Source organism: Chinchilla lanigera, unplaced genomic scaffold, assembly GCF_000276665.1.
Source record: "Chinchilla lanigera isolate Chin_1 unplaced genomic scaffold, ChiLan1.0 scaffold00016, whole genome shotgun sequence".
NCBI lineage: Eukaryota > Metazoa > Chordata > Mammalia > Rodentia > Chinchillidae > Chinchilla > Chinchilla lanigera.
This window is the reverse complement of record NW_004955417.1, coordinates 27,517,164-27,545,119: the sequence shown is the minus strand read 5'-3', so window position 1 is coordinate 27,545,119 and position 27,956 is coordinate 27,517,164. Positions and strand designations below refer to the sequence as shown.

General features: G+C 46.0%; 2 protein-coding genes across 2 annotated transcripts; one reads left to right on the top strand and one right to left on the bottom strand.

Annotated features, from left to right (window-relative positions):
* Positions 1-16: 16 nt before the first annotated feature.
* Slc25a32 (solute carrier family 25 (mitochondrial folate carrier), member 32) lies at positions 17-14,314 on the top strand (the record flags this gene model as incomplete). The annotated part of the gene is made up of 7 exons (XM_013512707.1): positions 17-464; positions 7,119-7,269; positions 8,995-9,080; positions 11,017-11,174; positions 12,108-12,221; positions 12,504-12,649; positions 13,493-14,314. Coding segments are annotated over 7 exons (1,242 nt in total), but the record flags the coding sequence as incomplete, so codon positions are not given.
* Positions 14,315-19,212: 4,898 nt separating this feature from the next.
* Positions 19,213-24,700, bottom strand: Cthrc1 (collagen triple helix repeat containing 1; the record flags this gene model as incomplete). Its single annotated transcript, XM_013512691.1, is given in 3 exon segments — positions 19,213-19,735; positions 22,560-22,776; positions 24,473-24,700. Coding segments are annotated over 3 exon segments (588 nt in total), but the record flags the coding sequence as incomplete, so codon positions are not given.
* Between the last annotated feature and the right edge of the window lie 3,256 nt (positions 24,701-27,956).

The window sequence follows — 27,956 nt, the reverse complement described above, 5'->3', positions numbered from 1 at the left end:
ACGCATGTCGGCTTGACTGGGCCCCTCGGCGCTCCGTAGCTCCGCCAGCGGGGCGGGCGGTCCTTGGGCCTCGCCGCCGCAGTGTGGCAAGGAGGGGCGGGGCACGGCCCGACGCGCGGTCCTGCCCCCTCTCCCCCGGTTGACCTGCGGCGAGCTCTTTCCCTTGGTTCCGGCCCCGGCCTCCGCGGAAGTGGCTCCCGCCGCGTCCTGCCCCGGGGCTGCAACCACCGCCACGGTGGCGGCCGCGGCGTCTCGCCCCGCCTCGGCGGCGCTGGGCGCCGTGGTGTCCGCGGGTTCTGAGCCCACGGCGGGCCAGGGTCAGGGCCAGGCGGCGCCCGGCGCGTCCGCGTGGAGCGCGCTGTTCCGCCACGTCCGCTACGAGAGTCTGGTGGCCGGCGTGAGCGGCGGCGTCCTGTCCAACCTGGCGCTGCACCCGCTGGACCTCGTGAAGATCCGCTTCGCCGGTGAGAGCTCGCGGGCCGCCCGGACCGGGACGCGCGGGGCAGGCCTGGCCCCCGAAACGCATGCGGGGTGGGGCGCCGGGGAAGGGGTGGCCGACGGGGGAAGGCAAGGGCTGTCGCCGTGGAGGACTCGGCGCGCACACGTGCGCATCTCGCCCCCGGAGGCCTTTGGCGCCCTAGCACAGCCACGTGCTGGGGCCGCCCAGCCCTGCGGGTGGCGGGACCGGTTGGGATGGGTTTCTCTCGACAGTTTCTGCAGCTTTTTCGCTCACAGTGTGTTGTATTGTGCTGTGAAGGGAAAAGTAGAATCTAAATACTGATTTTCTTTTCCTAAGTGTATGACGTGAATGTAGTATATTAAAGTTAGCAAAGCGCTTTAGAACTCAGACGCAACAGGACATTCTGGAAAAGATACTTTGCGAAATGATCTTTGGAAACTTTTCTGGCATTTCAGTTATTATTATAAGTTAAATTCTGCCTTGAGAAATAAATCTACAAAAATGATTTGTCAAGAGTGAAGTAATTCAGTTTACTTGATATATGTCTCTTGCTATTTGTAAACTGTTGTCTGGTCTGCAAAAGTACCTAACAGAAGTTCTTCTGCTTGGGGAGCTCATAATTTAATTGGAGGCTTGAGATGTAGCCATATAGAAGATAATTCTAGGCAACATAAAATCAAGGGCAGAGGCTGTGAATAAACTCAAATACAAAAATAGGAGTACAGATAGGAGTATCAGTATAATTATAGATTGCTGATGACCACTGACGGCTGTAAAGTTTTCATGGAAGATTAGATTCCCGAGTTTCCCATAGAATAATTAATATTCTGTCGCAGGAGTCAAGAAGCCAGTCTATGAGGGAGAATTTCTAGAAAAGGCATATAATTTCATGGAGCTTATGATGCATGTACAAATACTGTAATTATGATTATTGACAAGTAACTTTCATTGTTAAGTAGGAACAAGGCTCTCGATGTATTATCATTTACTGTACTGTGAATTTATTATCCCCTGTGTCTAAATAAGGTTAACAGGTGTTGATTAACTTGTAATGCAGAAGCTTGTAAAGGTGGAGCTGGGATTTGAATCCAGGCAGTCTAACTTTAGTTTAATTGCTGGGTTGGTGCTTGTAAGTTGCCTATGGTGAGTTGCTTTATTGCTAGTATTTAGAACCCTTAGGAAGTGACTATGTCTCAGAGGTGTCTTCCAGGTGTAGCTGGTTTTTGGGTTATGAGTTTGTTGCAAGATTCCATTTCTTCAGTGTATTAAGGAATGAGAAGTTGCTGCCTGCTTGCCCCAGCCCCTGGTTCTTTGGCCCTGGCCCACAGTATTTCCTGTGACCTTTAGGCAATCTCAGTCTTGGTATACCAGGATGAACAGCTGGTTAGAACAATCATGTCACTTTGGCTAAAGTGGTACGATCAGCAGTTACAATAGCACCAAGCACAGCCTAGAAAATGACAAACTGAGGTACTTGTTAATTTGCCACCTTTAACCATATCAACTAGATGTGTGGTTATATAACAAAATCCAAAACAAACCAGAAAATTGTGTGCAGTAAATAAGCCCTCAGTATGCCAATTTTACCCACAAGGGAAAAAATAAAAGGGGTTAGGGGAAAAAAATGGAGAAATAGAAGAAGACAAAGAGACTAGGAGCAAGGCTGGAGGATAAAGGGGGATCATGCAAACTTTGGGAAACTTGTGCAGAAGACAGGAGGGAAAGAGAGAAGGAGGAAACTGAAAAGAACAGAACAACCACAAAGAAACTAGAAACCATGCACACTCATGAAAACAAGATCAAACAATGGAGGAGAAAAAAAGTCCACTTTTAGGTTTGTCTCTGCTGTCATGGGTAGACAGCATGTGGAGACTGAGTCCAGATCTGTGTTGATTTATCCCAGTAAGCCAAGCAGTAGCTTTATGGCTGAGTAGCGCACAATCTCAGCAAGCCTGCACCTTTATTTCCCCTGAAGTTTAGGCTGATTTCTGGCCATGAGGCTGAGACCAGACCTGTTCAACCTGCAACTTTCAGCACACCTGCAGGTTTGAATTCAGCTGTGCTGGGAGCTGCTAGATGGGCCCAGCAGTTGTTCTGCGTTCTGAGCTCGATTGGCCCCTCTCCAGGATGGTTCCTGGCCAGTTGCCGTCTCCCATGAGATGTCCAGTCTCACAGCAATCAGCATTAGCCACTGAAGTCCTCCTTGTCCACTGCTCCCTTCCACTGCTGTGTCTTCCTGGAGGCCTTTGGTGTTGCCAGCAGTCACCTAGAGTGTCCGCAGGTTTCACCTGCTTCTCCCATGCTGTGAGTCCCAACTCAGGGAGAAGGCTGCACCAGCTGTCTCCTTTGTTGAAGTTGCTCTGCTCTCCCCATGGGCTTCAATTCTCACTTCAGATGCTTCCTGGGTCCAGGGCACCCACTTACCTTCTCCTCCTCCTTTTCCTCACGTTGCCACGCTCCAGTGACTGGACAGCAACTCTCAGGCTCTTTCTGTGCTGCTTACCACTCCGCCGTCTTCCAAGAAGTCTCTGGGCAGTCTTAACTTTAGACTCTTATCATTTCATTGCTCACCATACTACTTTTACTAATGTCAAGAGTGCAGTGGTTGGCTACAGATAAAAGGATTTTGGCCTTGGCTGCAGGTGTGGCCTGTGTGCCTTGATGTCTGTCTTCGGCAGCTGTGGGAGTCATCACTGAAGAACAGTGTGGATGCCTGGTGGGTTTAAGACAGTGCTGTGGGGCAGACTGTGTCTGAGGACAGGGAATGCTTGGTGCCTGAGTAGATTGGTTATCTCAATGCAGTAGGAAGTACTGTGTTGAGAAACTGCTAAGGTGACAGATAAAGGGTTGAGACTGACTAGAGGGCCTAGGTCTGGGACTCAAAGCAGGACATTGTAATACTGCAGCCCACGGTGTGACTGTGAAAAGAGAACAGCTTAGGAAGATGAAAAATGAAAGTACTATGCGGTTGGGTGGTCATCACATCAGTGCTGCATAACCACTGTGATGTCTATGCTTTCATGTAATTAAACCCATTTAATACAATTACTGTTTAGCAGCAGGCGGGTTAGTCTTGAGCATATGCTGCCGGTGATGCTGCAAGGGGTACAGGCGGGCGGGTTGGCGGGAGTCAGGTGATAAGCTGAGGCCTACCCTAACTTTGTGGTGTAATTTTAAGTGCTGGAGAATAAGAGACCCAACAAAGAAGAATGTGTGTTTTTATACTTATTTCCTAAAATAAGCCAAAAGCCTGATCTTTAAATTAAAGCTATGTGGGTTTGGGGGAAGAAGGTGGAGAAGAGAATATGACTAAGTCTATAATGTTAGTCAAGGAACCGAAATGTACAGCCAGTAACAGTGCAGTTTTATGTGGATGATATTGCAAGACCTAGTGGTGTAGCTCGAGAAATCCCTACATGTTTGGTTTTGTGGTGCTGGGAGTTGAATCTAGGACCTCATACATGCTAGGGGAGTGCTTTACCACTGATGTACACCAAGCTTTGCTTAACATATATTAACTCATTTAATCTTTTGTGACTTTTAGAGTTAAATTCTACTGTTTTTGCTACTTTATAGATGAGAACTCTAAGAGTATTCGATGTGATTTATTCAGGGTCACATGATAATTGTTGGGCCCAGAAAGTCTGATTCTATAGCATGTGCAGTTTGAAGCCATGAGTGATTAGTTTAGTGTAGCTAAACGGAGAATTAAAAAAACAAGTCTGGACAGTTGAAGATCAGCCACTGGAGCTTGAACCCAGGTCCTCACGCATGCTAGGCAAGCACTGTACACTGAATCACACTCCCCATCCCCAGAAGCTGCCAGATTTTGAGACCTCTTTTAGGCCATGTAAAAGCAGTGCTGAGGACTGAATGTTAGGAACGAGATTGGGACGAGAGGAGAAACACTCCCCAGGAGGCAGTGAAACTCCTTAGTGGCTGAGAGGCCACCCTTTTTGGGCACAAGAGTGCCTGTAAAAATAACATTGAAGGGTGCTCAGAGGAAAAGGAGGCAGGGAAATTGAGTGGCAAAGAGGAAAAGAGGAGGATTTGTGAAACACACCAAAAGAAGGGCACTTCAAAAGATAAACAATGTCAGCTGCCACTGAGATGACTCCCAGAGGGCCCTTGGAGAGTCTTAACGAGAGCCCTTGAGGATGTGAGGCCCAGGCCTGGCTGCAGTGCAGGTGAGAAAGTTGGATCTTCATTTTCTCATTTGCGGAAGCGTGACTGATAGCGAGGCACTGGGATCCAAGAGGAGACCCTGAGGAGAGGCTTAAGCCAGTGTCCATTCCCATGCTTGTGGGAAAGAGCTGGAAAAGAGTGAGAGGTTGAGGACAGACGGACACAGGAAGATGGGGAGGGAGGGTTCTAAGCGGAGTCCGAGGCGAGAGGTTGCAGAGCAGTGTCTCCCAGCAAATGGACCAGAGCCCTGCGCAGGCAGCAGATTTGACCTTTGCTATTTCTTCATACATGCGTTACTGAAAGACGCTTTCATGGCACAGTACTTGTTCTTAGTACTTGTGAGGTCATTTACATTTGTCTTCTATTCCAGTCTCTTTTAAAGGAAGAAATAATACTATCTGTCTGCTCAGTGGATTTTATTACCCATCTGTGGTTTTTGAAATGCATTACAGAGCACAGGGGAGGGGACTGTTTCATTAGTGAAAGGACACAAGTTCTTCATTGGTGGTGGGGGAAAGGGTGTAAAACTTGTGTCCAGCACCTCAGGCAAGTGTCTTGGGATGGTGGTGCCATCTTTTTTAAAGCCAGTTTGTTGTCTTTCCTGTTAGAATGCTCCTTCCCACACACAAAACTTGTTTCTCCTTGTTTGTGTCTTTTGACATCGTGTGCTGTCACAGACCTTTCCACAATGATGGGAAAGATACTGAGGTACGCGGACTAACTTCGCATGGGCAGATGTTTTTAGGACAGTTACAAAGCTTTTTGGACTTAAAGAAATCACTGTATTTTATCTTTATACCAATTTTAGCTTGACATTAAGGAAGCCCTAATTGGGGTCCTCTTCATTTCAATACATTTTTTTCCCAAGTGGGTTTTTCACGGTCAGGTTCTTTCTACTTTGGGACACCAAAGTTTCTTCTCTAAAACATATATTTGATTATTTTAGGCAATAGCCAGGTGTACTTTAATCTCATTTCATGCTGTGACGTGTGACAGGTTGATGATGAAAGAAGCTGAACTCCCTGCTTTGCCTGGCGGTGATGAGCAGTCAGCATTTCTTTGCCGAGCTCTGTCACACCCAGTCAAATAGAGGCCAGCAGGACAGGAGTTGAGCTGTGTGTGGCCATGGACAGCAATTTGTATAAATGTTCTGGAGGGCAATTTCAGTGTGTGTTTATAACTAAGTTTATATGCTTTGACCATATCAATTCCCTCCTCACAACTAATTCTAACAGAATATAATTTCCACAAATTGTCGTACAGATATTCTTTTAAATAACGTTTTATAACAAAATAAAACCAAATATCAAAGAAATTATTGTATACATGATAGGTTATCTGAGGTGAAAAAAACACATTTTTAAAAGTCTTGTTTTTGGAAGTTACTATATACCAAGGAGGAACAGCTTAGAAATGCTCTTGAGAAAAACAGTATATATATAAAAGAGAAAAACAGTATATATATAAAACTGTAATAGTTGTAATTTTAAATCTGTAGTATGACATTAGGTAGTAGTTACGTATGATAGAGAATAACGTCTGCTGCTGAGATACCTAGTACACCTAGGATTAAATACCTTCTCACAGCAATAAAGACATCATTGATACTGCACGGCTCCTTGTGGCTTCCCCGCAGCACGCTCACAGCTCTCTAAGTGGCCCTTTAACTGTCCCTCACACCCTGGACCCTCTGTCTCCGTTTCCCGCGAAACATGGAATGAAGCAGCATGCCAAATGTATGATCTAGAGTATGTGTTTACAACACCGTCACGAAGACCGCTGTTTAACATGCCACTGCGCTCGAAGGTTGACGGTATCATAGGCAGGGAGGGCACAGCGGTAAGCGGTCGAAGGGTCAGAGACGTGTAGAATGAAAAGGATGTGCCAAGCGGGGTAGGGAGAGAGGTGGGCTCGGGGGCGACCGTGTCTGCGTGAGCACCTGCGGAGATGGCGGGGACATGCTGGGAGCTGCCCAGAGCAGTAGAATGAGAGCAGCTTTGGGAGGGACGGGAAACTCGTTCGGCTTGAGGTACATCCAAGCGGAATACTTGCCTGTTCTCTAATCTGATTTGGGGCGTGTGTCCATCCCCGTCTGCGACCACCAGTCTGTGTCCCTGAGCACAGGCGCCGGTGAGGGGCCTAGGAAGGAAAAACATTCACCCCGTCCCCCGCATTTTCTTCCCAGTCACTCTGTAGGTCTCGCTAGCATTTTTGTTGTAATTTGGGATGCCTAGCTAGTTTAATTTTTGAATAATATATTTTGAAACTTGAGTCCTTGATCATATAAATAACAAAAATAAAATTTAAATGTTGAAATGTTTGCCTAAAAGACTTGGGTTACTTAAGAGCTGATCTAACACTTGCTAAAATATTATTTAAGTGCTTATATACCTGATTGTGTAACACCCGTGTTTGTACGTGATTCCGAGCTGGAACTTTGCTCTCGCCTAACTGTGTGTGTCTTCTAATACAGTGAGCGATGGATTGGAACTGAGGCCAAAATACAAAGGGATTCTCCACTGCGTGGCCACTATTTGGAAACTGGACGGACTGCGGGGACTTTATCAAGGAGTCACCCCAAACGTGTGGGGCGCAGGATTGTCCTGGGGACTCTACTTTCTCTTGTGAGTGGGCCTGGGGAATTTCACAGTATTAAATGAAAGTGAGCTCCCGTTCTGAGTGAGAAGAATGTTGAGTCATTTATTCAGTTTCTCTGAGTTGCAAGGGTCAGAGCAAATTGGTGTTTGGTTTCCTTCCCTGCCGGTGATCAGAGGCCTTCAGCCTGGAGACAGTCTGTACGAGGAGGAAGGTGAGGGGATAAGACAGAAAGTGCCTTTCAGAGCGGTTCCCAGGAGCTCTAACATTACTTTCCTAAGCTGCATTCTCACAGATGAGAAGGAAAACTTTTAGATAAGCTGTGTGGAAAGCAGCGGAACCCAGATAATTCGCAGTAGCCGTGGGCTCCTGCAGGGTTCCTGAGGGGTTTCGGCCCTTTCATTACTCTCAGCATTGCTGACAGCCAAAATAGACTAGAAAACATCACATGAGCCAGTTGGTCGCTCATCAGTAGTTTCCTGAAGTGCTGCCGTGGTAGAAAAACCTGAGACTACAGTGAGTCGTGTGGGCTTCGCTTCTCTTCGGTACCGCTTTTGTCTCCATCTGTAAGAGACTGACTCCGGCGCCCCAGCAGCATTTCCTGACCCTGGAGTACTGTGAGGTGGGGGCTCGTTCCCCCTCCCGGGGCACCCAGAGCTTCCGAGACGGCCTGGAGAAAGGCACCTGTCACGGGGAGGCGGGGGGCGGGGACAGTCTGGGGGTCCTCGTGGAAGCAGCTCGGGGCTGTGCTGGGGACGTGAGGCAGAGGCCAGGGTGTCGCCCGCAGACCCTCGGGCTTGCTGCGTTAAGCCTGCTGTGCCACCTCCCCACACCTTCCTCTGTCAGGTGCAGGGGCTGTAGTGACAGATCTGTCCTAAGTTTATGGCAGTGGCCAAGCCAGCCCTAAAGTAATGTTTAGGTGAAGGCAAAGTAAAATTGCGCCTTAGTATTGTCAACCATTTTTCTTACTTTCTCTCCTCAGACATGTAGAGGTGAATTGTGGAGGCCTGTCTCCCCACACGCACACTGTAGTGTTCGCAGTCTGAGACTGGAGAGTCTCTGAGTTCCCAAAGATAAGCCATAGCAATGGGAGGTGAGAATTTCTTGTGACGAAAGTCTCCTAGAGTGGTATTGGGAACATTTGACAAGAGTAGGCGTTACGAGCCTGTCCCGGCATGATGGTGCACACCTGTAAACCCAGCACCCAGGAGGCTGAGGCAGGAGCATCACAAGTTGGATGTTCCCTGTGTTGCTGTCAGTGTCTGCACCCCCTCCAGTGCTGCCTTCTACTTGAGCCTCTGTGGCCGCAGCCGCGGTTTTGGACTCTCTTAGGACACTGTTGTTTTCTGTCACGGCCATGTGTATGCCAGCAGTGGCCCTGTGAGGAAAGCTCTCCTGCAGTTACCTTCCACCTAGGAAGCGCAGAGAGCTGCCGAATGCAGGTGCGCAGTACGTATCTGTTAGGTGCCTCTTTGGCTCCTGTGCTTTCTCCCCAGCCTGCACCACCACACCCCGCGTCTTCTCCCAGGCTCCCGTTTCCTGAGTCGCCTGCTGCGTGCGGTGCTCTCATGTACGCAGGGCAAGGCGATGTCCTCTTACAGGACACCACCTGCAGCGCACCCGTTCTTCAGTAAGGGCTCGTGTTTTACTCGGACACACATCCCCTTTACTTTGCAGATTGTCACTGAGCTATGTACACTTTACAATGGGCTTTTCTTACACTTAATGACATTGTTCGTATTTAATTCTTCTAGTTACAATGCCATTAAGTCGTACAAGACAGAAGGAAGATCTGAACGGTTAGAGGCCACGGAATACCTCATCTCCGCTGCTGAAGCTGGTAAGGCAACGTGTGAACCATGTCACCTTACAAACTTGATTTCCATTTTTACATTTTTCAGCACCACACCTTAAGTGTGCTTATCTGTCTATATTAATTAGTGATCACAGGAAATATCTTAGAAAGCAGATATTCTTATTGATCACTCTGGATAGGTTTCAGAAATTTTATCCACCCCAGCATTTTGGGAGACTGAAAGAGGACCAAAAGCTTGAGCTTAGTGAGACCTCAACATAATAAAAAATAATAAAGAGGACTGGGGGTGTAGCTCAGGGAAAAGGTTCCACCCCTATTACCACAAAAGGGGCAGTGGGAAATTTAGAAACATTTTGAAGCCCTAATAGGTGAAGATGGTTTGCCATAGTGTTTTCACGCTGTCCAGTACAGTGATCTTGTCTCATTGCTGTATGTGTGCATGTTTTTCCCTCTGGGAAAAACAAAGTACGGCCCATAAATTCTTACAAATCCTCGGATATTTTGGTCTCATTTTTCATTCCTAGGTGCTACCAGAGACCTGAGTCAGAGCAAGGCTCAGTAAATACTTGTTGAATAAATACCTCCTTAGGAAACTCAGGAAAGACAAAACTTAACCGGTTGAGATTTTTTTTTAAAGAAAACAAAATAACAATGATAAAAATAAAACAACACAAACGATAAAAGCTATACAGAATTTAAAACAAGATGATAGAAAATTAACAATAGCTGTTATATTACATATTGTTATCTTCAACAAAGTTGCTCACATTACCAGATGTAAGAATGTAAGATTGATCAGACCATTAAAGAGAATTAAGAGCCGGGCGTGGCGGCACACGCCTGTAATCCCAGCACGCGGGAGGCTGAGGCAGGAAGATCATTGCACCAGCCTGGACTACAAAGTGAGCTCAAGGCCAGCCTGAACTGCATAATGAGGCCCTGTCTCAAAAAAAGACAAAAAATAAAATAAAATGAAAAAAAGAGAAATAAAAATAATAAAAAATTAGAAACGATACAGTTTCATTAATCAAGATGGTAGGAATTCACCAATGGTTGTTACGTTGCATATTGTTGTCTTTAAATTTTTGTTCAGGTTACCAGGTGTAAGCATGCAAAATTGGTCAAAAAAAAAATTTAAGCGTTATCTGTTCCTTTCAATAAACCAATAGGCATCAGCAGTGCAGTTATCCCAGCTATCCTTCTATGTCCATATATATTTACCTTCTTTTCTCCTTTTCCTCATCCCAGTTGTGGTATTTTCATATAGTGAAGTATTACTCAGCTAGAAAAAAAGATAAACTTGAGGCTTTCATAGGTGAATGGATGTGACTAGAGACCATACTCGTAAGTGAAATAAATCAGACCCACATGTGTAAACATCATACTGTCTCCCTGGTGTAGGAACCTGAAAGAGTGAATAAAACCCAAAAGGTACACTCGACACTGTGAAAGGGAAAGACATTGCTGAAAGGGAGAATTTTTTTTTTTTATAAAGGCGTCACTTTCTGTGAAGTATGTAAAGTGTGATTTCCTGCATTGCCTAGTTAATTTGTGAGGTTTATGGCCAGTTGGAACGGTGTCCAGGGAGACGTGTGCGTGCACATGCACAGATCCAGAGCTGCTGTTCATTCCCTCCCCAAGTCGTCACACTGCCTCCTGTGCTGTACCGTGTCTGCCACCCTTTCTCTGCGGCAGGCCGCCTGATTAGGAGCCAGGCAGCTCTGCTGTCCCGGACCTCAGAGGGCCAGGGTCCTGCGCTTCCAGCTGCAAGTCCCACACCCACAGGAGATGGTTGTGACCTCCAAAACTGTGCCCGCTCGAGTCTGTCCCTCGGAGCCCACACCTGAGCTCCGGACGCAGCGGTTGTGTGCCCTCCTGGTTTGTGTAATGGACTCTCCTGATTGGGGTTGAGTGACCAGATCCCTGTATGCTGAGTAGTCTTGTTTCAATCTGATTTTAGGAGCCATGACCCTCTGCATTACCAACCCTCTGTGGGTAACAAAAACGCGCCTGATGCTACAGTATGATGGTGTCAAGTCGACACAGCGACAGTATAAAGGAATGTTTGATACACTTGTGAAAATATATAAGCATGAAGGTGTGCGTGGATTGTATAAGGTAATGAGTTATCGTATGTTTTTGACAGCTGAAAATTGGAGTTCTGTTGGCGCTCTTGTCTTACTCCCAGTCCTTAAAAAATGCCAAACATAGGCAAGACACAATTTAATGAAAACAGAAGTCTAATTTGTAATGTTGGAATTTCACCTTGAGGTGTTCGTTCCCGTTGCCATACCTGTGTCTAATGACCCTAACAGGAGCGCTGTCTGAAACCTTGCCAGATACCTTTGCAGTAAGTCAGGCAGAGAGACCAGTGAGTCTTAACAGGATCTTACTGCAGATTTTACTCATCTCAAATTCCCTAAATAATACTAACAAAACCCCCAGCTTCTTGCTATTGTAGTAGTTTTGAAATTTCTTCCTAGTGGCAGTAAGATCTGTTCTGTGCTGTATAACTCCTTTTCTCTCCCCGTTTCCCCACTTTTCTACCTTCCACTCCTACCTCATGCTTATCCCACAGTTTGTGATGAAAATAAGACTCATCGAAGTTTTGTGCGTTTTCAACTAACATGCAATAGCTTTTAAAGTCAGTGAGCTTGGTGATATGCCTTACTGACCTAGGGGCCAAATTATAGAAATTAATCGCTGTTTTGTGTTTCTTCCGTCATTTGTCTTACTCTTCTGGAGTATCTGCTCAGTGCATTGAATTGTCATTACTTGTGCTTTATTTTCTAGAACTTAACCTCGTACCCCAGTTCCTGACAGTGTAGGTCATCTTTGTATGTGAACTATTGAAAGGAAAACTAACGTAGGAAAGTGTAAACTTTAACTTAGAAAATGAAGAGTACTACTTTTAGCCTCATATAAAAAACATAATTTATACAAAACTTAAGTGAAATTTTTTAAGTGCTATTCTAAGAAGAGAGAAAATATTTTACTTCTACCTCCCCTTGAAAACAGTTTGCCTTTGCTTTATTCTGATGGTTCCCTTAGGGCTTTGTGCCTGGGCTGTTTGGAACGTCTCACGGGGCTCTTCAGTTCATGGCGTATGAGTTGTTAAAGCTGAAGTACAATCAGCACCTGGAGCGGCCGCCGGAAGCCCAGTTGGTAAGAGGCTCTTGGAGGACGACGTAATGAGGGTGCTGCCATGCATGTGCTAATAATGCTGCTGTCCTAATGATCCTAGCAATTTGTATTTAACTATTTTATAAGCTGATAGCACACAGGTGTTAAAACAGAACCCCGTAATCACACAAAACTTGCATTAAAAAGAGAAAATACTGTTTTTCATTTAACAGTCCCCTTACATGTATTTTTCCGTATGATTTTTATGCTTATGTTGTAAAGAAACACTGTCTACAGAAAACCATGTTTTTGTTGTCGCTTTAGAGCACAGCCGAATACATATCTGTTGCGGCGCTTTCCAAAATATTTGCAGTGGCAGCCACGTACCCGTACCAGGTGGTCAGGGCCCGTCTCCAGGATCAGCACATGTCCTACAGTGGGGTGCTGGATGTGATCGCCAGGACGTGGAGGTGAGCGTGCTGGGCCAGGGTGCTCTGCGGAGGTGCCTGGCGCCCTGCCCCTTGTCCACGCACCGTGCATTGTGCAGCGGAGGCCAGTTTGATGTGCAGAATCATGGCCGGTGGTCTCTGCTTCCTATTTCACCTCCCCAAGGCTTGATTTCTTCATTTGTAAAATTAGACCATGGACTGTCACGGTTGTTGTGAAAATAATTAAAGCCGAGCATGATGGCATGGGCCTATGATCCCTGTTATACTCAGGAGAGGAGAAAAGGAAGGAAGATGACAAGTTAGAGGCTGGCCTGGGCAATTTAATGTGACCTCATACCAAAAAATACATAAAATGAGACGTGTGAAAGTGCTCTGAGCCGGCATGACAAGTTTCTAGGCCCTGTCCCCTGTTGTAGGCCAGTGGTGGTGAGCCTACAGCGCATGTGCTGCAGCAGGCTGGTTATATCATGGAAAGCTCTGAAAGGTTCACCATCACTGTTCGGGGCACTAAAGGTGATGTCTTTCCACGCACGCTGTGCTAGTGTTGTGTAGCACTTACACAAGCTGTGAGCTTTTTAATGCCCATGTGAGATCAGCTGAAACTCCTCTTGCGTGTTTATTCGTTTAAAGGCATTGAAAGCTGATGAATTTAAAACACTTGCCAGTTTATTTTTGAGCCGCCCCCACCTTTTTCCTTGGCTCATGGAAGAAATGTAGACTCCCGCAGATGGCTTAGAAACTACATCCCTGCAGTGCAGTGGAGCATAAGGTCTGCTGCAGGTCTCTCTTACTCCGTGCCTGTGTCAGGTAACATCTGGCTTGCTGTTTAAGAAATTAAGCATGTACCTATTTTTCCCTCTAAAGGAAAGAAGGCATCAGTGGATTTTACAAAGGAATTGCTCCCAACTTGATCAGAGTGACTCCAGCCTGCTGTATTACCTTCGTGGTCTATGAAAATGTTTCACATTTCCTACTTGACCTTCGAGAAAAGAAAGTGAGCTAAAAGAAGATAATTCCAGTACCTCTGCCCAGGGCGGCAACAAGCTCCTTCAAGACATAAAACTCAGACGAACGCTGCACAGCACCACAAGACGTAATCAGAATTGGCCTGTGGTGTTAGAAGTCAAGGACTGCCAGGCCTTGCAGCGTTCCTCGTTCGCCTTCGCCACCTGTGTGGCACTTGGCTGCTTCTGCTGTGACGGCTGCCCTCATATGATGCTAAAACCAGCAGCAAGTCCGTTTCTCCTTCATCATTCAAGCAGAAACTGATTTGCAACCTTTGTAAGCAGTTTAGAGGAATCTGCTGCTTTTTCTGATCTCATTGCCTGGGTTGAATTTAAAATTGACCTTTGTGCAGTAGCAAGCAAATGGCTTTTCGGGAGAGTGCCAGTGCCCCCAGGGTAATGACCTGTGGGGGAAGGTGTCACCCGGACCAGTTGGGTGAGCAGTGCACGTAAATGCACTCATGCAGACGCCTGAGAAGTTACGCGCTGCTTGGAGAAACGCCTCATAGCTGTTGTCATTCCATTGCTGACTCCTTTTCAGAGGCACTTCCATAATTTAAAACGTGATCCTGATTCACTTTTTGGCATAAGTACTTAATGTTTAAATTTATAAAATCTGAACTTTTTAGATTTAGCAATGTCAGCCTTTATTTAGCATACATAGCTACAAATCACTTAACAGGGGCTGGGAATTTAGCTCAGCGGCACAGCGCCTGCCTGGCAAGCGCAACGTCGTGAGTTCGATTCCTGGTACCGGAAAACAAAAACAAAAACAAAACAGAAATGCTGAGTAGTAGATCCGTCGGCTTCTACAGATGCTGGAATGTTTGAAATGTGTTTGTTAACTGAATGGAAATGAGAAACTTCTTTAATTTTTGGGTTTAAGGATTCAGATCCCAAATAAATGATTAATTTGCACTAGCTGTTCAAATTCAAGTTGAAATTCAAATTACATTAGTGGGATTATTGATTTCGCTTAAATAAGTCATTATAGATGTTTATAAACACAAAGGCCTTGCCTAAAAGTAAGCTGAATGTGGTGGTAACATGCCTATAATCACAGCACTCTGGAAAGCTGAGGCAGGGGGATTTCAAATTCAAGCCTAACTCAGGAAAACTTAGACATTGTCTCAAAAAAGGACTGGGGTTGTAGGTCAGTGGGAGGGCCGAGTTCACACCCTAGAACCACACCCAAAAAGGCAGAGTAATACTGGTGTTACTTTATTTATCATAAACATCTGTGAGCACTGTTGCGTTTTGTTTGTTGTAAATAAAACATTGGAGTTTTCAGAATCTTTTTAAAATGGCTTTTTGAAAACAGGTCTATTTTTTATGCATTGGAAATGGAATCATTTTTAAAATAAAGATGAAATAATAAGTACCCAATTGTATTTAATAGCTTGTAACATGAAAAGGAATATTTTGTAAGTTAAGTAAGTCACATTTCCCTGAAAATAACTATTTCCCCAAACATAAGCGCAGGTCATAATTTTTTGCTGCAAAAGATGCAGTAGGGCTTATTTTCAGGAGGTATCTTATTTTTTCATGTAAAATTCTATATTTATTCACGTACCATAATCTGCATGTCTTCAGATACTGTCATGTCTTCTGTAACATCGTCCCAGCTTTTCAAACCTAGAATTCCGGCATGAATTGCTTGGGACTCCACTTCCCAAGAAACATTGGCCCCCGTCTCTATGGGTGGCAATAGAGCACTCCATACACAAGTGCCTCTTGTTCATATAGCCCACTCATGTTTCAGCGATACACACATACTGAATTATGAAGATTCGAAGCAGACACATCCGCATCCACTCTATCAAGTGTGCACATTGTTCACTTATTGTGTCAGGAGTTAACCTGGCGTGGAGTCGGGGACCAGAGAGAGCCAGCTTGGCTCGAGTGTAGCTCTCATTTTTGGCTTGACCTAAGGCAAGTGACTGAAGGAGAAGGTGGGGCGGGCAGGCCCATAGCCCTGCAGAGCCCTCCGCAGAAGGACCTGCGCAGTGCAGAGGAGAGGGTGGCCGGCGGCCTCCCAAGTGGGTGCCCAAGGGCTCCTGGCTGGAGAAGGCGGAAGGCTTCCTAATACTGATTCTCCGGCAGCTCATTTCCCTAGATGTGGTTGGAAGTCCTGGTTATCCTTAGCCCTCAAATCTTTTCTGTCATTCCTGGGGTCTTGACTTAAACTGTACCATTGCAGTAGTCGTCGTGTGTGCATGTGTTTGTCATACATGTACCATAAATTGGTTTTGCCGTTGAAATTACACAGTTCAGTAGCAGTTAGTGCATACCCAGTGTCCGCATATATTCAAATGCACAAGTTCATAATATACCAAAATAACTGCTACCCAGTAGCAGTTAGTGCATACCCAGAGATTATACCTCTGCATACCTGAGATACTTCCACCGCACCAAAAAGAAAATCTCTACATACTGACCAGTCGACCCCCTTGCCTCCCTCGCCCATCGCAAATGCTGATCTGCTACCTGAGCCTTTTGTGTGTGGCTTTCACCTGGGATAATGTTTCAGGTCCATCATATGCAGCTATCAGCACTTTATTCTTTTTGCTGCTAAATGATACTCCTTTATATCCATACACCACATTTTATTTTTCCAGCTGATGAACACATGGGTTGTTTCAACCTCCTGGCTATTGTGACTAGTGCTATGAATGTTTGTGTTTTAGTTAATGTATTCCTGTTTTCAGTTCTTTTGGATATGTGTCTAGGAGGAGAAATGCTAGGTCATATGGTAATTACACATCCTCTTTCCATAATGGTTGTACCATTTCATATTCCCACTAGCAATTTATGAGAATTCTAGTTTCTCCAAATCTTTGCCAACACTTTCATTTTCTTTCTGTAGCCATCTTAGTAACTTGCATTTCCCTAATGACGAATGGTGCCAAGCATCTTTTTAAGATGTCTGTCTTTCTCTTTTCTTGCAGTATATTTTTTGAAGAAACTGTCTTTTCAATTTCTCAGAGTCCAGGTTTTGCTTATTATAAACATGTTCTTTTATCCTATTTGCCGCAAACGAATAGATCTGGAAGCTAAATCACATTTAGGCTGGATTGTTTCCTGGGAAAACTACCTCTTGGGTAGCGGTGTGTGTTTTTATTAAGAGACTGTGTTTTTTCTGTTTTCAGAGTTTATCAGTCATTGATGAACATTGCTAGACTGCTTAATTCATAAAGGGTTGAGAAGGGGATGGTCTGATGTTACTGCTCTTCCTTCATTCATTAGCTATACAGTAAGTCCCCGACCAACATTCAAGTTGTGAACTTTCACAAATCCAAATGGACCTTGCTTTACGAACCTTTGTAGATGCGAACAAACCGCACAGTAGCCTGGGTCTGCCGGACGCTGTCACCGCGCGCTGCTGGGCACTCACTGCACGGCGCCATCGTGCACAGCAGTACCGCGCTCAGTCAGAGCCCAGGACGTCCGGAAGTGAGAGGAAGAGCCGTGGTGATGTGGAGGGGCTGCTGGGAAGTGCAGAGCAATAACCATGGAAACAAAAGTGAAAACTTTATTTATAGTTACTGCACTGTACCCTACCATCACTTAAAGGTAACCGTAAAAGTGAAAAGTTTATTTACAGTATTTTTGAGTGGGTACTTTTTTCTTAATGCGTTGCATTGTATGTTTATGTCAAAGGTGTGTAAGACTCACTTTTTCCAACTTACAAACAAATCAGACTTCCAAACGTTCTCCTAGGATGGAACTCATTCCTTTCTTTTTGAGACAGGGTCTCTGCAGTTCAGGCTGGCCTTGAACTTACTATGTAGCTGAGGCTGGTCTCAAACTCACAGCAGTCCTGCTTCACCCTCCTGGGATTACAGGTGTGCGCCACCACTCCCAGCACTGGAACTCATTCTTAAGTCAGGGATTTACTGTATTAGTACATGATATTACTATAAGATGCATAATACTGTGTATACATACTTTTATAAAGAGAAATTCGAAGCCATGTATGGTGACACACCTGTAATCCCAGCACTTGGGAGGCTGAAGCAAGACCATCACTGAGTTTGAGACCAGCCTGGACTACATAGTGAGTTCAAGGCCAGGGATACATATTGAGGCCCTGTCTCAGTTAGATGGATGGATAGAGAGATGGATAGATGATAGATAGATAGATAGATAGATAGATAGATAGATAGATAGATAGATAGATGATAGATAAATTTTCCCTTCATCAATTTGGTTACCTAGAGATGCAGTTCATATAAAAAAGGCAGACTACATAATGCTTCTGTTTACCAATTTTGAAAGTGTAAGTTGGTTTGCTGTCATTCTGTGGATTTTATTTTGGTATATTATGAACTTGTGCATTTGAATATATGTGGAATGTCTCGAGCCATCACAGTTATCTTTATTGATGCTTAATCATGTTGCCTTTGCCAGTGGAGCCAATTCAAGCTGGCCCCTTAGCACCTTTTGAGTTATCTCTCATGGTTGCCTCATTTTCCAGAATAACAGGTGTCCCAGGCTCCTATTATACATTTCCTGCCCCAGAGCTAAAATCACTGTTAGGGTTTGGATGTAAATGTCCCCTAAAGGACATTCAGTTGCTTGGCTTTTTAGAAGGTGACTGACTGTATCATGGATCTAGTGGATTAATAGGTCAGTTTATCAGTAGATTAATTTGTTGATGGCTTCATAATCTGATGGCATTATTGGGAGGTGTTGGAAACTTAGGCAGTGAGGCCTGTGTGGAGGAAGTAGGTCCTGGGGGCCTGGGTTACCTTGGGAGCTGTAAGTTGACACCAGGTGCTTCCCCTCTGGCTCCTGTCTGCTGCAAGGCAAGTCTCTGTTTTCACCATGGTATTCTGCTAACCACAGTGATGCCCAGGAGCAACAGAGCCAATGGGCCATGAACTGAAATCTCTGCAACTGTGAGCCCAGGAAAACCTTTCCTAAGTTACATGGAGTCTCAGGTCTTTTGTCATAGCTACAAATAGCTGACTAACACAGCTACTCAGGTGTCAGGAAGTCCTTACCTCCTTTTAGTGGGAAAGAGTTTGCAGAGATCACAATCAGCTTCACGGGATTAGTCACTGTTCCTGGGCCTTGTCTGTAAACAAAGCCAGGCATCTTTGTCCTTACTGTTTTCCAGCTCGGTTTGAGATAAAGCCCTTCATGAGCTCATGCTGGATCCCAGGATCTGCTTAACTCCCTCAATCTGCACCTGTCCAGGCTGCAGGAATTCTTTCTGATCATCTCAGCCAGAGTGATCGTCCTTCCTTTGATCTCCTTAACATTTTTTATTTTTATATATGTCTGATCCTTTCTGCTAAATAAGCAGTTTCAGGCCCAACTCCACATTTTTTTTTACTCTTTGTTAATGAAGATAAAATTCTTAAAGTCCTCATATATTTCCTGAGACCTAGCCACCTTTTTTCTTTATGTCCCTCACAATACAGAACCAAAAAAAGATACAGAGCCACACTGTACATGTACTAAAAGTTCATATATCGATTGTTAAAAGGAATAAATACAAAATTAGATTTATACTGAACCTTTCAGATATGAAGTACTAGCAGCTCCAATTTTAGTAGCAAGCAGGTTAAGATATTAAAGGTGTTTGAAATATGTTTTATTTAACAGGTGTAAAACAACTGTAAACATTCACAACTTGTACAAAGACCGGTAACTTTTATATTTTTAAAACTGCTACATTAAGTAAACAGGAAAAACTAAGCACCACACAAAATCCCAAACTGGAGGTGTTCAGGGAATGAGAACATGAAAAAGCTCTTCTAATCGACTAAAACCCTGACGCCAGTTTTGACTGAAATAAAATGGGTAGTAGAAGTAAAAGCAGTGTGAGATCACACTTTGGTCTGTAAACATGGCTAGCCTTGTTTTTCATTTAGACGTATATGTAAAATACTTTTTAAATGCTAGAGGAACCATAATTAAAAAAGGAGGTAGGGAGTGAAAAGCGAAAGGATTTATTTGGGTAGTTCTTCGATAATGATGCGGGACACTGAGTTCCACCCTGTAGAAGCGTCTCCTTTGGGGTAATCGGAGCAGGTCCCAACCCAGATGGCGACATCCACGAGGCCGGCGCCGATCCCCTCACAGAGGCCTTCCACTGCAAGACACAGCACAGTTTCCTTAGAACGAAGAGCAAAGCTATTCACTGCACTGACTTTCGAAAGCTAGCGGACAATTCTGTCTATTGTAAAGCTAATTAAAAACTCTAATACATGATAAAAGTTTCATTATAAAGTTCTTGTCCTTAGTGGGTGTGTATATTTTAAAAGGTGCTGGCAACTTTTCAAAGATGCTATTCTATGAGGTAAGTTTAACAGGCAGTTTTCTTACAGGTTTCAACCGTAAAACTATAATTTGTTTAGTTAAAGAGATCACCTAAAACCAAAAAGCAGTTTATTTGACTACACAAAGAAAGCCTACACTTTTAAAAGCCAAGACTATCCAACTTAGTGAGAGGCCTGACCTGAGAGACGCAAGGCTTTTTCATACAAGGCTCTTCCTACCACTTATCTGTGTGCTTGATGCTACTCACACAGAAGGATGGTTATGATTAGCTCGAAGAGATTCTAGCATAATCATTATACCAGCTCTTCAATCTGGGACTCACATTTTACATAGAATTTCCTCCTAGTAAAACAAAACAAAACGAAACAAACAAAAAAAAACCACTGCTTTTTTCCTTTGTTCTGATGCTTTATAATTATGCTTCTTTTCACACACCCTCTAGATTTTTACCTACTAACATGCAACCTGCGTTCATTTAATCTAGGGTCTTCACCCACACCTAAAACTCATGATCAGTATAATAGGCTATGCTGCCTGTGATGTCTAGGGGGTCAGGGGGACTGTAGGTTGGCAGAGTCTTTAAGAAAATGAGGGGCTGGGGATTTAGCTCAGCGGCACGGCGCCTGCCCGGCAAGCGCAAGGTTGTGAGTTTGATTCCCAGTACCGGAAAAAAAAAAAAAAAGAATCCTGGCACAGAGGTAGTGTGGTGACTGGTTTGACTTCCTGTTTGGTTGAGTTCGGTTCATCCCAGCTGTTATGGTTTGTGTCTAGATGCCCCCCAAAGCCTCATGCGGTCACAGGGCTTTTTCACAGGTGGCTGGATCTAGAGTGTGTGATACTTGGATTAAGGGTGGGTGACTACTACATCAGTCCGCTAATTGGTTTGGCACCACCCTAATCCCGTAGTCTGGATAAGATAAAAGGACAGAAAGAGTCTTGTTCTCCCCCTTGTTACTTTTGTCTTCTGCCACCATGAACAGCTGCCCCTCTACCATAAGCCCCTCTGCCTTGGAGCCAGCCAATTATGGACTGGAACCTCTATACACTGTGACCTAAATACACCTTTTCCCCTCTGAGCTTTAGGTATTTTCTCTCAGCAGCAAGAGAAAAGTAACTAAGACACCAGTGGAGGCTCTGAGATGGAGTTCTGAAGCAACAGACTTCCAATAGTTGTCCCATCAGTGAGTCTCGGGCTGTCCATCAGTATCCTGGGCCTGGCTGTGGCTTAGGCCTCTCACAATGTTGGACGAACTAGGCAGTGGGCCCATGACCTCATCTAACCTCAGTGCTCTGTCTAGTGAATACGCCCAGCAATGCTCACGCTCCCCGAGACCTTGCCATCCATGGCCTGGAAACTTTCATTTATCACCCCAAGCCGCTCGCGTCAGACAAGCTTGGGTCCAGCGTCTGCCCCACATGCAAAGAGTCAAATGGTCACCTCATGATCATTAACAAACTAAATGTTTGTTGAATGATGGAAAACATTAAATATTTTGCTGTGATAACATAGTGTAGCAGCTTGCTAAGCGGCTAAAATATGCAGGATTTAGAGTTCTCGACCGGATCTCCTCCTAGACACAGGTACCAGATGACATTCAAAGATCTGTCAAACCTGGGCACAGCCACAGTGTCGTCCTTTGATATGCCAGCTGTCGGTGCCCTGCTGTCCTTCTGCCCAACAGACTCTTAGTGTACCAGGGACAGTGGTTTTGGAGTAACGTTAAGTCGCCATAAGTACACACTCTTATTAACAACAGATTGCTTGCGACACGCCACCCAAATGACCGTATCAGACGTGTTTCCGTCCTGCGTGGGAAATGCTTCGTTAAATAATTTATAAAGTACACCCATGCATAACCCAGAGCCCTTGGCCCCAAGGGCTTACATTCCAGTAAGATAACTTAAGCATCATAGAAAGTAGTTGTTCATATCGATTAGTATCTCACTGAATCACTTCCTAATGATATTTGACAGATCTAGATTTTTCTTAGAGGGTTCTCAGAAGGGAAGCACTTCTTCCTCTCTGGCACATGTTCATGAGGAAGCTTTTTAATTTGATCACAGAGAGAGCCCTGCTTTACAATAAGTAGGAGCTATGTGAAAAGTCCTATACCTCAGGCTCCACCCACTGCCTGAAATCAGACCTCCTAGGGACACATGAACCATCCACGGGCATTTTTCAAAGTTTCCCACTGATTTTCAACTCTGGGCACATCAGATTCATCTTGAGATCTTTTAAAAAATACATATGCTAGGTCACCTGTTTTGGTGACCTAGGCCTGTAATCTCAGCACTCAGGAGGCAGATGCACGAAGACTGCTGTGAATTTGAGGCCAGCCTGGGCTACATAATGAGTTCAAGACCAGCCTGGAGTATATAGCAGCACCGTGTCTCAACAACAAACAGACAGTCATAGAGATTGAGTCGGTTGGTTAGAGATGGCACCCAGGTATCCATACGTTTTAAAAAGATCCGTAAGTAATTCTGCGGTGGAGCCCAAGGTGAAGATCATGACCATGCACAGCCAACTTACTATAGAGCTTTTCCCCCCGAAGGTTAACAACCCAACACGACAGTGAGACTCAAAACCCATCTCAGATCTGAGGCACACTCCGCAGGGTCACTGCTGCACATACCAGAGGAAGTGCGATGGATATTAATTGTGGAATTCAGTTCAGGGCTTCCCTGATCCAGGTAAATGATGGCTTCAATGGGGAGTGGGCCTGCGCATTCGGCCCCGTTGAACGTGAAGTACCAGCGCTGGCAGCACGCACTCCTGCACTTGAGCCTCAGCGAGCCGCTGAACAGGACCCGCAGAGCACTGTGGGAACGCATCTTGGTGAAGGTGCACTCCTGCGACAGACAGGGAGGTGGTCCAGAGCACGGCCCACTCAGGTTAAAAAAGCCTTCGGCATTACGCCGTGAATTTCACTTAACACCCTTATCCTCACACTGTTTACAGAGCTTGACTTTTAGAGAGAGATTCCCAACAAGACTGGGGGAATTAAGAACAAGTTAAGAGACTGTCACAAGAACTCTAGGAAAATCAAACTATGGCCTTCTTAGATTTGTTGCTTTTTCCTTTCTTTTTTGGCCCCATTTAATGTGTCTTTTCATTTTACCAAAACTAACTGGCCACCGGTACTTTTGACCAAACCACTCCATTTTTCCTGTTTGAAAAACATCAACTAAGTGCGAAGTACCGGGTTTACAGACAGCAGCTCAGAAAGCGTGTCCCCGCCTTCCGGCTCGTTTACTCCACACGCAGGAGCAGTAGTAGGGGCCGCTCAGGCAGCCTTTCGGTCTTCACCTCTATGATACTCCTGAGACCTACATGCTTTTTTCTTTCTCTAATTGGCCTTTGCAACACCTGTCTTGTGTGCGGGTTTTGCTTGCTGAATGCTCTGCTACTCATTCTGACCACAGCTAAAAGGAACTTTAAGACACATTAGTGATTTATAATCCAGAAGAAGTTTATAGAGAGAACTCAGCAACTTCTGATGCGATGTATCAATAACTGTAAATAAACAGCCAATCTACCCATGTCAGCTGTTTAATAACCAGGCACTAGTTTGATAAAATGCTTTCTAAGAAGTCAGATGGAAACTCAGGTGACCCCAAGGCAAGACCATCTCGGGCTCCTTTCACAGATAACAGCAGGAAGAGCTGGGCCAGGGAGCAGGAATAATGCATAGACTGCATCTAAAAACCTGAGCTTTGTGAAAATAAAATCTCTTCTACTGGCCCAGTGGTCGAGGTCACTAAACCAGGAAGTACTAAGTTCCAGACATGGACCCAGGCATGGAATTGGTCGCTGGCAGAAGCAAGAGGCTTACAGATTACACCAGCTCCTTCAAGCCCACCTACCCCTTGGACTTGCTGAATGCTTTTAAAGCAAACACCGGTGAGCAACGCCAGACAAGCAAACATCATGAATCGAAACGCAGCGCCAGACACACTCTTCTGAGCGATGCCCCCCGCCCCCGCCACCAAGTGTTGTGGAACAATTTCAAACAGTCACTCCAGTACCTCCCTCTGGTCCCTTTCATCTCTTCTCATGTCAGCAACTTTAGGCTGAGGATGCTGATCCAAGCAAGGAGGAACACTGCCAGACTCCCATCTGCAGAAAATTCCCATCGGGGGGAAATTCCTTCCCACCTTTAGGTCTGACATCACAGCAGTTTCCTACACCAGCCTGGACTTTAATCCACCTTAGGCCAGGATTAGCAAATAGCTTTTGCCATCTGACACGGATACCTATGTTCTCCTCGTTTTATTTTTATTTTTTTGCATTAAAAAGTAAGTTATTTTAGAGATTATGGTTTAAAATCTATGGTGATTTATTTGTCTTAGAAATATATGGTGATTTGTCTTAGAAATAAATTTATAAAATGAACCCAGAAATGTTACCATTTTTCTGTTAAATTTGAGTTAAATATCTTACCTTTTTTTAAAAAGGTGGTTGAAAAAAATATGCTCCCCTAAAAGTTAACAGTCAAATATGAAAACTCTTGTGCTTCACATCAACTTTAATCCAAGCTTTACTTACTGCAATTTTCCCGAGGTCTATGCCATAGTTCAGCGAGCTCCATGAACACTGCTTGTAGTTCGGGGTCCACGACTCCTCGAAGCTCTCCCGCAAGCACTCCCCCTTCTCTCCTTTGAATCCATCCCGGCCGGGGATGCCAGGGGTGCCCGGGACTCCGTTGGCCCCAGGGCTGCCGTCGCGCCCGGGCACCCCCGCCGGGCCCTGCAGGCACGTGCCCAGCCCGTTGTACTGCGGGAGGAGGGAAGCGACACCACTTAGCGCACAGGCTCAATGGGCGCGCGTGCGCCCTGCACCTGCAGGGGTCAAGAATGCTTTCAAATAGCTTGGCCACGCGTCACACCACATCCCTGGGTACCTCACTTAAAATCATCGTCATTTCTCTCATATTTTTGTTGCACAAACTTCACACATGTACGTCAAAGGGAACAAAATGTTTTCGTTCTCCCGTTTTCCCTCTACTGCTCATGATAAGCGCACCTGATGTTACTGAACTGTATTCCGAGGGAAACACAATTTAGTATTCTGGTGCTTTTCTCCTAAATCCATGTCTTATGAAAGGACATGGATTTCTTAATTATACTTTCTTCTTTTCTGTTTCTTTCTCTTTTTTTTTTTTTTTTTTTTTTTTTTTTTTTTTTTTGGAGACAGGGTCTTGCTCTGTAGCTCAGGCTGGCTTTGAACTTTCAGTGATCCTCCTGCCTCAGCCTCCCGAGTGCTCGGATGACAGATGTGTGCCACCAAGCCTGGTTTCACAATCATACCATTTGGGGATGCTTAGTTTATTTTTTTTTCCTATCGTTAATGTTATTGTAATGAAAATCTTTATCCATACAGCATTTCTCTTCTTTTGAATTATTTTTCAAAGCTGAATTTCTAAGAATAATTATCAAATAAACACTCAGCTGTCAATAATTATCTCTGAGTGGCACGTGCACACCCTCTCCCCCCCCCCTTGTTTTTTTGCAGCGGTAGTAGGCTAGGGTAGCATGCTAGCCACCGCCCAAGGAGGAGTGAGTGACTACAGTAGTTCCAGGTGACCGTGGGTCCTTAACAGGGCACGGCAAGCTACCGGAGCCGAGGAGGGGCTGGGCCGTCAGTGTTGTGTCATTTGTGGTACAGTATCTTGGCGAGTTTAAAGGGCATGGATTCCAGAGCCCATTTCTTTGGATTTTCACCCTGGCTCCTCCCTTCTCAGCAACATGGCACAGGGCAGTTACTCCACATTTCTGGGCCTGTCCCCTCATCTGTAAAGTGGAGACTAATAAGGATTCTCTCTCGAGGAGGCCACAGGCTGGGCACTGACCGAGCCTCCCCTCCCGCCCGCTAAGCGTGTGCTGTGCGACCGAGCCACACCCCTCGCCCCCATCCTTGGCCTGTGGTTCGCCCGTGCTTTAAAGTGAGTGGGACACTTGCCAGCCGTGGTGGTGCACGCCTGTAACCCCAGCACTCGGGAGGCTGAGGCAGGAGGATTGTTGTGGGCTCGAGGCCAGCCTGGGCTACAAAGTGAGCTCAAGGCCAGCCTGAACTGCAGTTAGACCCTGTCTCAAAAGACGAAAAATAAATAAAAAAATAAAAAATAAAGTGAGTAGGGCACAAAACGCACTCAGGAGCCAGCCCCAGCCCAGTGCTCTCTGCATGTGCCAGGCCCAGCCGCCCCTCTGACTCCCCGGGACCAGGTGAGTGAGCGTGGCGTGTGCCCTCCTTACCTGGGTCCGTCTGAGAGCGCATCGGCAAGGCCGCAAGGAAGCCACATGCCACGGCCATTTGATGGTGGCAGAGGAGACACCCGGGCTCCCCCTGTCCAACGCCTGTGCCCAGCCCTGAACTAGCTGCAGCAGGGATGCCAGGCACCGGTCCTCCCAAGCCCAGCACAACCCACATACATTTTTTACTTTATCATGTCCTGTATGTTTTCTTTGGCTGAGACAGGGTTTCCGTATATAGTTTAGCCGGGCCGTGCACTCACTACGTAGCCCAGGCTGATCTTGAACTTGTGGCAATCCTCCTGCCTCAGCCTTTGAGTACATTTCCCTAGCTGTGTCAGCTGTCCCACAATCCAGCAAGAACACCAGGTTTCCTTACATATTTCCTTACTTCAAAGCTTAACCTCACTGTCTGGGCTTGGATACGATCAGATTAGAAAACCCAGCGATCACGTTGTCTAGGGAGGATCTCGTGCCGCCAGACTGCTGGCCGATAGATCAGCTCCTCGTACTGCCAGCTTGGATCGGTGATTAGGACCAGTGATTTCCTTATGACTGTGACACTGTGATTTAGGGAACTGACAGTAAGGAGAAAAGGGCACAAGTGATTATGTACTGTTAGAGAATCAATAATAGAACTATTTAGGTTCCAGAAGTACTTGAAGACATGCTCAGGTACAAAGCATTTTAAGTTTGACATACTTGAGGCTTAATTTTCATTTCAGCCGTTTCATTCACTCTCACCAGCAGCTATTTTTCATGTTTGGATGGATATTTGAAGTGGGAAGGAAGAAACTTTCGGTAATTTTTTTTGTTTTTTTCTTTCACAGTGATTTCCCTCAAGGCAATATGCTACACAGCCGGTCTCATTTTCCTGTGTTATCAGTTTTTCTCAACTGGAGACATCTCTATCCCCCGGGCACACTTGGCAATGCCTAGAAACATTCGGGCTGTCACCCTTGGGGGTCACTGCCGCTGGAGTCCAGGGAGTGGGGCCAGGAGTGCCGCGCTGGGTCTGCGTGCACCTCTGCATCTCGGGACTGATCTCAGAGACCGCGGACGTCACCACCCTGGGTTCTCAGGCACACACCGGCCTCCGTCCACTGTAGAATGCCCGCCCCACCCGCGTTCAGACTCGGGTTTGCACAATCGCTCGCCGCTCAGTCCCCTCTGTGTCCACCAGGGGGCAGAACCCGGTGAAACTTGCAGGCTGTGGAAGTCCTGTACAAAGAAGCGGCTCCACAGCGCCGGTTGAACCCTGCTCGGAGACTACGCGGACTCTTCTGCCACCAAGCCGGCATCCCACCCACTGGGTGACCCGAGCCCGGCAGCGCAGTGCACTTTTCCGGGCTGAGAGTCGTGGGAAGCCGCGGGTGCGGTCCCGTAAAGCCTCAGAGAGAGAACTGCTAGCTTTGCGGGGAAGCGGGTACTTTGTGGGCCACACCTACACATTTGTAAAATGCAGAGCGCACATAAACCGCCGCAGTGGGCACAGCTCTGACGATTTAGACCCTTAAAATAGAACCGTGCCGCGGACACAGGCCACATCACACAGCGCGGGCAGGGCGGGCGCTCTCGTCCCGGCGCCGTAGTCCAGGGAGCCCGGCTGGCGGCGCGCTGGCTCGCAGCTCCCGGACTTGAAAACGAGCAGAGCGCAACCCGCTGTGCGCCTCGCCGCGGCTGAGAGCGCGCTTTGGGCCCGGGCGCTTACGGGCACCGGGGCCGGTCGTGCGGGGACCGGGCCGAGCGGAGACAGGGCCGTGCGGGGATTGGGGCGTGCG